The sequence below is a fragment of the Dermacentor andersoni genome, chromosome 4 (assembly GCF_023375885.2).
Source record: "Dermacentor andersoni chromosome 4, qqDerAnde1_hic_scaffold, whole genome shotgun sequence".
Lineage (NCBI taxonomy): Eukaryota > Metazoa > Arthropoda > Arachnida > Ixodida > Ixodidae > Dermacentor > Dermacentor andersoni.
In genome coordinates, this window is record NC_092817.1 from 75,041,885 (window position 1) to 75,054,737 (window position 12,853).

The window sequence follows — 12,853 nt, forward strand, 5'->3', positions numbered from 1 at the left end:
TCTTTGTCAATTCGAGTTATACTCGTACTATATATATATATATATATATCCTATAGAAATATAATAGAAAGGAAAGCCCATTTACTTAGCAGCCCTGCTCCAAAGGAACATATGCAGCTGCCGCGGTTGCTTAGCGGCTATGGTGTATGGCTGCTAAGTACGAAGGCGCTGGATCGAATCCCGGCCACAGCGGCCGCATTTCGGTGGGTGCGAAATGCGAAAACATCATTTGTACTTAGGTTTAGGTGCTTCTTAAAAAATCCGAGGTGGTCCAAATTTCTGGAGTACCCCACTACGGCGTGCCTCATGATCAGTTCATTGTTTTGGTACGTAAAACCCCATAATTTAAGTTTCTTTTTAATTTTTAGGAAAATATGAGTCAATTAGCCCGGCTTTCTCCTGCGGCAACGACGATGAGGATGTTCGCCATCTCCTCCTCGAATGCCCCAGACACATTACGCAAGGACGGCAGCTAGCACAAGCGCTACACTCCATTGATCCTCACCGACCTTTCTCACTCGCAAATTGCTGAGCCCATGGCCATCGAAAATAACAGAGCGAAAAGCATTGAATGCACTCGAACATTTTTACGAACACACAGGCATCCTTAATAAGTTCTCGGTTTCGCACTGAATAGGTGCGCAATGTAGCTACAGCTTTCTTTCATTATTCGTAATATTAGTGCTTGTTATATTACGTGTTATACTCTTTTGTATTCTGTATTGAAACTCACTCTTGACTGTCATATTCTGTGCCTGTATTATTTGAACTCTGTGTAATTCCTCATCTGTTTACATGCTCATCGCAGCCGCTTGTGTGACTTTGTTTCTGACTTTGCTTACAAACTCGTTGTGGTGCGGCTTACCTTTGCCTTTTATATTTATATGTTCGTGGATGTATAGGACTGTGTGCTGTCGATTTCTGGCCCTGTGACGTCGTTACTTTACGCATTCCTACTGCATATGTTTTATATATTTTGTTATTTCTGCTATGAGAAAAGGAATAGCCGTCACCATTATAGGGTGACATGTCGTTTTTTTTTATTTTCGTTGCAATGAAAAAAAAAGCATGACACCCGTGTCCGTTTATGAAAACGGTGCTTTTGCGTATTCTTGTACGCCGTAATATGAAACGGTGCTACATTATACTCTCAAATAAGGACGCGAAGTTAAACTTCAAACTTTTCTGAGTATCTTTTATTGCTGATGCTAAGTAAAGGAAAGTGCGCCGTCGATTGAAATTGCGTTGATATGGACTAAATGGGGCAGCATATAAAGTTAGCCTACGTTTTTAACCTGCGTTCCTTTTGAGGGGAAAACAACGACTCATTCGTTTCGTCCTCTATTATCTGCTCGCGCAATTTTTATTCGTCTTTATTATTATTATTGCCGTTGTTAATGTCCATTTCTCGCTCTTCCACGGTTTCAGCTTCACGACCGTCCGAGTACAAAGTGATCATCAGCAACTCTCACATACACGCTCTGGAAAACGGCTCGCTCATGGTGCGTGAAGCTGAGCGCAACGACAGTGGGTTCTACCTATGCCAGGCCAGCAATGGCGTAGGATCCGGAATAAGTAAAGTCATCGAACTAAAAGTCCATGGTGAGTGAACTTTTGAGCTCTGTAAGGGCGTTACACGGCGCATTGCGAACACGAGAGCCCCATTACTGCTTTCTCTTGAATTCGCATGTACAGAACGAACAAATAAAAAAATATACAGGAGAAGCTTGGAATAGGCTAGTCGGTTCATCGTAAACGAAAATTTTCAGAGCCATCTAGACAGGCACGAAATATTTTAATGAGTCGCTATTTCGTCCTTGTCTAGTTCGTGCTGAAGATCTTTGTTTAAACTGAAACAAGTACGGGGACAATCAAAGCTGTATGAGAATCGTACCGGGGGTATTAGTGGTGTTAAACGACGCACTCATGCGTTGATTATGGGCTACGCCTTGTGTTCCTTTTGGCTTGGGTAATAAATGTAGAATGACCTGAACAAATAAGTGCGAGATTAGATGACGATATGATATAATAAGCAAATTTACAGATATGACATTTAACAGCGCTTATTTTAGCTAGCCTGTCAACTCACTATTGGGACTACAAAACAATATATTGCCACGTCTTACACTGCATTTACAGCGCCTTACACTCTCTCTTCCCATTCTGGAGGTGTCAAAGGCAGATATAAGATGGCTAAAAATTACTGTGTTTCTTATCATTTTCCGCGGATGATCAGGGGTGATATTCATATCGCAATCGTCTAGGTTTACTGTATTTTCATTATCATTCGCTTTTTATAGCCGTTTTCCCTAATAGATGCTTAATTTCTTTGTTTTCTAGTGCCCGCCCGCTTTAAAAGCGCCTTCAACTCGAAGACTCTGCAGAAAGGCAACACGGCCCATATCAAGTGCGAAGTTTTTGGCGAGAAGCCCCTGGCTATTGCCTGGAGCAAGAATGGCCAACCTCTTGCACCAAAACATGATCAGAGGTAAACATCTCATGCGAAGACACTACGTGGTCACAATTTGCATAACGCTCTTTTTCACCTAATTGCACGGATGTTTTTAATTTACAGCACCTTTGCAACAACAATCTATTAAAATATTAAATAAGCAGAAATTAGCCCAGGTTCATACAAGCCATGGAGCGGCCATTACGGCTTCACTTCAGCTTTCTCTTTGTCAGAAGTAGCTTCAGCTGGTGTACTAGTCGCTGGACTGGCCTGTGTAAACTATTAGAAGCTTGCGCATTTTAACAATAGAAATTAGACACTGTGAGGTTCGATATGTGGCAGGAAGGTCCGCACGTAAAGCACGCTAATGTTGTACACGTGTGACACACATACTTACTTGGCTTGCGTTCTGCTCGTACGTAGTTTATAAATTTATCATTATTGCTTTGACAGTGGTGTGGAGCTCTGAGGTCTACTTACGACTACTGTTATTCTTTTAGTCACAAACAAACCTGATGTTTCATGCTATTTGGCTTAACTTTCAGATACGACATAAAAACCAGTGAAGCAGAAGAAAGCCTTACATCGCAGCTTGAGATACAAGCCGTCGACAGAAGAGACTCAGCGCTGTTTGCCTGTCTCGGGAGCAACAAACATGGCCAAGATGAAACCCGGACGCAGTTGATCATACAGGGTGAGTCATCGTCACAATGGTGCTTATCCCAAACACAAACAAAGGCTTTAACGCTTTAAGCGGCAGTGGAAAATAGCGGTGGTACAGCAGCTTCGACTGTCACTTTACATCCGCCGACCCTAATGAAAGCAATCTCGTCTATACCGACGCCGGCATATTAAAAAAAATTGTGCGTATTGTCTCTGGAAGAACCCCTTGAAACAGTTGCTGCGGTTGTTGTTGTCTGAACATCTCATGAGACTGTACATTTTGATCTTAGCCAATGTATTTGCGGTTTTCGGACAACCGGCTCTAACGGAACCTACCTCCCCATTTTTCTACATTTAAAATAAAGAACAAGAAACAATGGGGACTGTTGTCCCTCTCATATGCTGTCTTTGTAGAATGTCTATCAGAGAAAATGTACGTCCTCATTTTTCGGAGTGTGAATAGCTTGACAGAAAGCGCGTATTGGCTCAGTGGCATTATGTTATCGCCTTGCAGAAACTCCTGGCGCACCGTTCAATGTACGAACTTCGGATGTCACCAGCCGATCGATGGTGGTCACATGGGACCAACCGTATACTGGAAACAGCCACATCACATCGTACAGGGTGCAGAGCAAGACGTCAGGCAGTACGACATTTTTTTTTTCATTCTCCAGTAGTGTTCCAGTTTACACGAGTGCTCATTTTCGGTTTCATTATTCCTTGTGTCGCGTATTTGCTTTTCTGGCTTGTCTCGCTTGCATAGCGTCTTGCATCAAACTTGAGCGGAAGACAGCGCCACTGCAAAGCCGTCATTTCTGCGAAGGGATATCCGCATGTAGTTGCATAGACGTATACGCATAGACGTATACGCATATATGCATAGACGTATGTTTCTTTTTCGTCTTTAATAAGTATCTGTAGCTGTTTGCTACAACATGTAAAAGCATGGAGGAAATCACTTCTTATATTTAATTGAATGTAGAGAAAAATGTTTAGTATTTTATCACGTTATCGTCTGCTTCTCGTTAGGGAAAGATTCTGATGTGTATGTACCGAGCCGCTATTTATGGTTCACCTTGCACATGACCTCGATGACCCCAATAGCACACTTTTGTGCGTTTATCGCATTCTTTGCCTTCTCAGTCTGGTCACAAATGGCTGCAAATATGTGAACAGCGGGATATGAGCCTGGGCTTAATTTTCCTCAAGTATTTTAATCCGGTATGAATTACACATAACATTATTCAGCATAGTAAAAAGGTGACCAGCACAATTCGGTTTCTGAACAAGATTATGTTAATTCGAAGCCTGAGGCTAAGTACCGTTTTGACGACGCCTCAAGGTTACTGAAGCATATCTATTTACAAAGGTTTGATGGCTGCCTAATATACCGCAAATCTACACCAGCATAGTATACCATCGTGCCTCTCGTCAAGCTAATGAACTTGACCTTTGTTTTTTTTTAGTAACTACGCCAGCATGGCAACATCACCGACCATACCCAACTGAGTTCGTGTAGACAATGCAAAATTACGTGCTATGCGTCAACGCGCCTCACACCGGGGATATCACGAAGCTCATCTCGGTCACAAGAGCCCTGCGCTGGATGCCGACTCTCGTGCGCACTGTGAGGTCATACGTAACCTAATACTACACCTCGGCGCTGGCACGATGAGAGAATTCCAACGCAAGACCATGCTCGATTCGCGAGATTGAATCCCGGCCACGGCGGCCGCATTTCGGTGGGGGCGAATTGCGAAAGCACCCGTGTGCTTACATTTAGGTGCACGTTAAAGAACCGCAGGCGATCAAAATTTCCAGAGTCCCTCACTACGGCGGGCCTCATAATCATATCGTGGCTTTCCATGTAAAACCCCATAATTTAATTAACCAGGCATGATATAATACAACACCGTGCACAACATAACACGATGCAAGCGGAGAGTGTGTGCCAGACATAACATTGTGCGCAACACAATGGCTTACAGCCGACTGGCACGGAGACGCAGCTGTCAGATTTGAATGTTTGTAAACAAGACGATCGTTTTTAGTTGTGTGGACACGAATACTCGCGCGATTCCTGAAAAGCAGTTCTTAAGGAAACTGTGGTGCACGAACGCTAAAACTGGCTTCTCTGCAATAAGATATTGTTAAAGGAGAAGCCAGCTTTAAGAAATTTCACGGATGTTGTGCGAAGCTCGCGAATAGTTTTTACCACCTGAAGTTCTTTAACGTGCGCCGAAATCTCAACACATTAGTGTTTTATTTTATTTATTTTTTTCGTTTTACAGCGAAGCTTTTACTGGCTAGTTCCCCCAGGATCATGTCCGTGCGTAGACACAAAATCCCGAAGATAGTGTAATGCCGAGCCGATCCGCGGCGGAGATGAAACAGGCGTTAAGCACTCCCCATACGTTGGCCTCGGTAATCGTGCGTGATGTGTGCATGTTTGACTGTACGCGTTGACACCATGCTTTATTAGTTAGTAAAGCAATGAAGGGGGCTAGTTGGTGGACGTTCATGATTATATTGCGCTTAGTGTTACACTGACGAAATAAGTGAAGGACAGGACGCGGGCGTATGTAGCGCAACGTAAGTCCGCGTCCTGTCCTTCACTTAAATCGTCAGTGTAACACTAAACGCAATATAATTATGAATTGTTTAGTTGATAAACGAGTGTTTACAAGTTTCTACGGCCGATAAAGCTACTTTCGTTACTTCGCATGGCTATCTACTAATTTGTTATCGCAATCGATGCTTCGCCTTTCACGTGAAACTGCGACTTTTTCCCCATCTCAAGTGAACATGCAAAATTTCGAGAGCCTCAATTATTCTTATTTACATAGAGGGTAGTCGTAGCACAGAAAAACCATGCATTCGAAAGCAACTATACTGCCGGTTTGAGAACTGGTGAGTATTGCTAGTAAATTGTTTTTTGGTGGAGACGATAACGTAACCACTTTATCGAACTGTTGTTCTCACTTGCCTTGCTCGACTTTGTGACCACTTGACTAGTTGCTCATTTATATATTTCAGCAACCAGTTTTGCGAGAAGAGGTAAAAATTAGCAATCAAGTGGAGCCGTAAGTCTTCTGGGAATGGATGTATAAATACATATATTTTCCCTTTCAGTGAAATGGAGTGGCGATATCCGAGAGAACAAGGTGCAAGGAACCGTCACAACACTGACGCTCAGAGAGCTGCGGCCTACTACGGTATACATCATTCGAATCCAAGCTGAAAATTCTTTGGGGGCTGGTGATTACAGTCAAGAAGTACAGGTGACGACTGACGAAGAAGGTAAGCCACAAAGGGCACTTCAATACATTTTAAATGCATATACATTCTTTTAGTTCTCATCCTTTAGATTTTGATAATTTGAATTTAATATATGGGAGCATGTGGTAAGCAACAGCGTTCAGGTTGGCTAGGGAAGACGATCGACAAGGTAGATGGTGTCCATAATTTTACCTCCATGACGTACTTGCGGCTCCCGCAATCACTTCAGCCGCATGCAGCGAGCAAAAGCATGACCTTATAGATCTGTATTTTTTACCCAGAGGGGACCGTCGTTATGGAGCGGATAAGGTGTCTTGATGCCCGCATGAGCATCGAGGCACTCTAGGTGCGGATTTTGGACACCACCTATTACGTCACGCACCTATATATAGTGATTCGGAGGAAATAGCAAATGATGCTATTTTCTACATCGTGGGACCTGGAAACTCCTTGCCACTTTAGAAATCCACGTTCTAGTGGCGACACACACTGAATAAATTGACGCAGGCCTTGAAGGCTATGCTTTTGCTGGTTGTATACGGCGGAAGCGATTGTGGAAGCTTAAAACACGTCAAAAGCTGTTTCACATGCTGTGACTGGAACGACGAAAATCGGTGCAGTCGCACGCGTCGCAATGCGATCTTTAGATACACGTTGTGTCTTGGGAGACGTTGGTTTTGGACACCACCTACTGAAAAGCTCCATCGTCATCATCACCTCATCCGGCCATTGGAGTTCGACACAATCCAATCCATTCAAATCCAATTTAATTTTTAAAAGGCAGTTTCTCGCATTTGTCAATATCGCTTAGGAATGGTTTTTCGAGTGTAGTGCAAACGAAGTTCTGAATTTGTTGCTTTATGGGACGACCACTACAGCGAAAAAAAAAAAAAAAGGTAGCGATGTGTCGGCATTGACGGAAATGACTAGGCAAATCGGCAGCGTTCTACTAGTGTTGCAGATCACCGGAACTCCATGCTCGAGGCCAGGAAGTCAATCGTGAAGCGCGCTTCACCGATACAAGAACGTCCTAATTTCCGGTTCTCACAGAGCACAGTGAAACCACATAAGAAGCAGCGAATTTCAAGGGAATGGTTTTCCTGTTGTTCATTATGAGGTGTGTGTTTGTTTAGTTGCTGCTGTTGTAATGGTGTGTAAGTACTTCATTCGAACGACAACACGACCGTCCTTCTAGAGCTGCTATAACAGCTAAAGTCGTTCGGACTATGGCAGATTTAAAGTATGGTCGTTTTGCTGAAAGATGTCCGGCATACTGTAATGAGTGTTGGTAGGGATATGCTTCCAGAGAAAGCTAGATTTTTTTCGGAATTTGTCAGCTGTGCTCTCCGTGAGTAAAAACTTCAGCTCTTCACTGTGCGCGCTGCTGCCTCGCGCTAGTTTCCGTTGGACCTGCGTTTTTTTATGTCTCTGCCACAATTTAACTACTTCCTGAATTTTTATAGGATCCGCATTTATTGGTTTGCTTGATAATACGGTTGAAACATTTGCCGACTGACTACTTTGTTATGCTGAACGCCAGCAGCCTCAGCACCCTAATTTCCCATGCCCAAATATTGCTGCTGAAGACAACTAAGAATTTTGTGCATCATCTTAAACAAGTCGTACTGTAAAGGTTGTGTATGAGCATTTTTATTTGTTCTTGTCTTCGTGAACTATTCTGCGCATCATTTTTACCATGTCATGCTGTTAACTTTGTAAAGATTGTGTATAACCACTTTTGTTTTGATCTTGTTGCACTGACTTTCTCGTGCTTCTTGAGATGTAATGGCTCATTCTGTGCTCACTTAAACTTAGAAAACAGAAGAAAAAAACTGCTGTCATAAAAGAAAAAAATTAACAGCTTCTGTAGTGGTATGACAGCCATAAGCTTTTAGTTGTTATGCTCCTCGACTATGATGGCTTGCATTTTGTGAGGAGAAAAAAGGAGAAAGCCAGTCCACCAGCCGCGGTAGCTTAGTGGCTATGGCGTTGCACTCAAGGCTGCGGGATTGATTCCAGCCACATTTCAAAAAGGGTGAGGTACAAAAATGCTCATGTACGTAGATTTAGGTGCACATTAAAGAACGCCATGTGGGCAAAATTAATCCAAAGTCCCCCGATACAGCATGCCCCATAGTAAAATTGTAGTTTTGCCCATAACACCCCAGAATTTAATTGTTATAAAATACAGTTACAGGTGTGAACAATTTTTGCATTTATGCTTTGCATAACTGCATGTTATCTACGTTTGATTGTGATAATTCATTAATTGTACACCTGCCATTCTTTTGTTTTTTACAGCACCTGAAGGCCCTCCACTAAACGTCCAAGCAACCCCGGTTTCCTCAACTACTCTCAAGGTGACATGGCAGGTAATGTAGAAAGTGCAATTCTTCTTCACAGTATGTTAATAGTCTATTTTATCAAAGTATAGCTTTAGCACTCACAACAACCTTGAATTTTCACTTCCATACTAGCATTTTCAAGAAGGCTTCGAAAGGCTAAAGACACTGTTTTGTTCACTAAGCAAAGAAAGACAAGGACAGGTGACTGGCAGCTGCATAGTCATTTGTCCCTGTCCATCTTGGTGTCACCTTTTGTCGAGAAAATCAGCACAGCAACCTAAATGATACATTCCACTGCAAGTCAAAAATCTCTTGTGGTTTTCTTCAAGCATGCCTCAGTAACACATTTTGTATATCTTGTAAAGAAGACGAGCATCCTCCTAGCAGCATCACCAGTGTTTGGCGTGCACTTTTGGCTGCTGCTGTCAATTTGAGACTGTGCATCACAGTGCATCATCAGGCCAGCTTGTAGCATTATTGCTAAATTGTGCCACCAATAAACCTCGTCACACTCTCACTGTCTTTGCATGGTTGCTTTTGGTGAGCTTGGTGCATGCTCAGTAGTTTGCTTTTGATTGTTGCTGCAGTGTTACTCTTTCAGGGCAATGAAATGTTTATGCTGCTGATATCAACATTCCTAATATTTTGATTATATGGAGAAGCGCTTGGAGTCATTAGCATGTGACAAATGTTTCTTTAGCTTCACCTTTTCCAGTCCTCCGATTTGTCTTTCATGCCCTCTTCCTTACATCAGTATTGAACATAATATGAGACATTGAGAGTGCCACTGCGCTTGTTGGTATGAAAACCATTAACTGTGCCCAGTTTGCTGGGTGCCAGCAGCGACAAATGAAGAACTCGTATCATTGTTACGTTGCAGCCACCGAAAAAGGAGTACCAAAATGGCCTGCTCAAAGGGTACTACGTGGGCTACAAGAAACATGGATCGTCAGATACCTACGTCTACAAGACTGTCGACACAACAGGGAGTGCGAAAGAGGAGGCTCTGCTCACATCACTGCAACGCTCCACAAAGTACACAGTGCTGGTACAAGCATTCAACGAAAAAGGGACTGGTCCGCCATGCGAGGAAATCCATCTTGAGACCTTTGAGAATGGTAAGAAAGCTTGTTGTGGTGCTACACCCAAATGCTTATTGTGATGCATGGGCTCACAAAACTGGGCTTCATGGCAAGCTTTGTTTTCACAGACACTATACACTGTAATTAGTATGTGCACAGTGATTTCAAGCTAGTCAAAGTGCTGCTTCTATTTATTAGTTTGTTAGAATGTTTGACTTATTTCTGTTGAGGAAATATTATTGAGCAGTGTTGCAGAACTGCATCTTTCCTGCATATGTAGGTTGATGCAACATTTCCTTTTGGCAAACTTACGAAATTTATTACTCATCCTTACAGGAAGCTGCGACGTGCCATGAACATTCTCATCAGTTAATATGAATGCTGCCATATTCACCAATGGATTGTGCTATTTCTAAGTTCATTCATCTGCTGTACTAAAGTTGCAGTTCAAGTATGTTATTGATGACAGTAAGCCAGGGTTTTCAGTGCAATCTCTCACTTTGGCACCCTCATCTCTATATCCTGCTTCCTTTAGCTTTAAAATTCCAAATATATTCTGGAAAGAGCAGTCTTTGACTGATTGTCAAGTAAGTTATAATGGATTTCACAAACCCATATCTGCCATAGGGTTACAAAATACTACTCCATGCTAGATCACAGCACGATTTGTTGCTTGGAAATAGTATTCAATTTAGTACACTGAAGTTATATTTCTGTTCTGACTAAATTATCAGGATTGCTAAAATGTTTAGTCACTGCTGTTGTCCACTTGCTTGTAAAGCTAATTAAACAATTCTTGCTGCTGATGCTGTGTGTTGGTGGCAAACACAGCTTTTGTGCAAAAGAGCAGTGTTGCACACTGGAGTTCACACTCCACCCTAAAATCACATGGTGTCTCTCAGCATGTAGAAGTGACACAGCAGACAATGAAGAGCTTACTGATATGGTAATAATTTCGACTCTTAAAGTTTTTGTGGCAGGTGAATTGTGTGGGATCTCTAAACCCTAGAAAAAAATACTTGCAAGCCTCAGAGCACCCTAAATAATTTATAATAGTTTTTCTACAGTCAGTTTCGATTTATCTTCTACTGTGTCATGATGCAGAAGGCGATCACGTGGGAGCAAGAGATTGTGACATTTTGACACTCTCCAGCTAGCTCTCTCGTCTAGTACGCTGCTACATTGGCACCCACAATGAGCAGCAGCATAGGAGGCAACTGAATAGGCTGCAGGGATTGTCAAAACCTTCCTTGCAATATCCTTGTCCCACGTGACTATTTTCTGCATCATGACTTCATGACACAGTAGGTAACCTCCTGGGAAATGAAACTTAAACTGGCTGTAGGAAAGTTGTTAAATTATTTATGGCGCTCTGAGGCTCGACAGTATATTTTATGCTATTTAGAGGCTTAGGACCTTCACTTAGCGCAAAAAAATGAAGTGCAAAAAATATCATGTCAGTACTCCTTCTAAGCTCTGGCAGAATTCTTTTCTTAGCGATGAAGCAAGAGAAAGCAATCAGCTGAAAAGCAAGTTGATACAAAGTGACTGGTGGAATTAAAAAAACCCACTTAGAATGTGCCACTGGAAAAGAGTTCTTGCCCTTGAAGCGAAAACAAACAAAATGTGCTGTAGATAGACTGCCGGAAATCACCAAAGAAGTTGAAGCAGACGAGGCAGCATCCTACTGCCCGAATGCATGAGTTTGAGGAAAACACAGAAAGAAACATAGCTGTATAGCAGCAGTGGCTTGGGGCAACAAGTTGTTGGGCCATTGTTGGGCTTTCTTTTTATGTAACAAGGTACTAACTAAAATTTTAGATTTACTGCCTGTCTACTACTAACCATCTTCTAAAAAAAATTCCTGCTGTTTTTGTAGCTTCTGTCTTGCATGTTGCATTGCTTTCATCATCATGTGCCCTTGCCTGAAGTGCTTAGGGAAAGGCAAAGTTGAAAACATCGTCTCTCTCTCTCTCTGCTTCAGTGACACTAAAATGTCTCACTTTATCTGCCTTCTGTAATTTCTGGAAGCATGTGCTTTAGGCCACAGGTATATTGCATGCACAACAGTCAAATTGCACTTCAAATTGTTTTCTTCTTCAATTGGCCACATTTTATGACACCAGGGGCTTGCACTTGGGCAGCATGGTTTTGACAGAAACAATGCATCTTCAGAATTCACCTTACGTCTGCTAAGTGGCCCGAGAGGGTAGTGCCACTGCATGCATGTGATTGGAATCAAAACAGGGGTTACATAGGGACATCAGCAATTCACATGGAGGGTAGCCAAGTAAGCACTGATACATTTTCAAAGGACTGCCATAGAACAAAACATTTATTTGTGGCTAGGTTTTGTCCACATTGCCCCTGCATTACTTTCGGGGGAACTTGCCCTGTTCACAGTGGCCACAATTTGAAGCCTGCAGCAACCCAGACCAGGACTCCCTCTGCATACTACCTCCCCCTCCCCAGTTCTCGTTTTTGTTGCAGCAGCAAGCAAAGTGCATGAAAAAAAAAAATTAACATTGCTTGGGCAGCAGGCTGACACGTGACCTTGACCTTGCCAGGCTTCTTACACTATTCCGCATGTAGGATTGCAGCTGTGCACAGACTGCTCTCTCATCAATTTGCTTCCACTGACCGTTTTCAGTTAAAACCCAGTTATGTGGAAAAAAAAATTGTTCTTTCTTTTTTTGTTTGTTTCTTTCTTTCGACCTAGATCGAAAATGTTGAAGCCTAGTTATATACAAGTATTGAATATTGTCTCCTGTTAAATGCAAAAGAGTTGCTTGATGCCACCTTGTGGCCATTCTCCCTGCTCTCTAGATCCACCGCCTCCACCATCGATGAGTGTCTTCAGCACCGGTTCTTCTTCAATCCAGTTGCAGTGGAACTCGAACACAAATGATGAACCAACCATAATGGGTATGCTTTAATGAGCATTTCTTCTTTATTTAACTCATTAATCTTTCTTGTGCTTCTCTTTTTGGGCAGCTGCTAGTGCCTTTGATGTATATACTATATGTGGTTCA

The 12,853-nt window shown here is 42.5% G+C and overlaps 1 protein-coding gene across 1 annotated transcript in view; it reads left to right on the forward strand.

Annotated features, from left to right (window-relative positions):
- Positions 1–12,853, forward strand: part of LOC126536325 (cell adhesion molecule Dscam1-like) — a 400,621-nt gene that overhangs the window by 342,826 nt on the left and 44,942 nt on the right. Inside the window, exons 13-20 of the mRNA XM_050183244.3 lie at positions 1,429–1,602; positions 2,341–2,488; positions 2,998–3,146; positions 3,630–3,761; positions 6,248–6,415; positions 8,696–8,766; positions 9,620–9,857; positions 12,648–12,746. Of these exons, the coding sequence (XP_050039201.1) occupies positions 1,429–1,602; positions 2,341–2,488; positions 2,998–3,146; positions 3,630–3,761; positions 6,248–6,415; positions 8,696–8,766; positions 9,620–9,857; positions 12,648–12,746 (1,179 nt within the window). The remainder of the gene's footprint in view (positions 1–1,428; positions 1,603–2,340; positions 2,489–2,997; positions 3,147–3,629; positions 3,762–6,247; positions 6,416–8,695; positions 8,767–9,619; positions 9,858–12,647; positions 12,747–12,853) is intronic.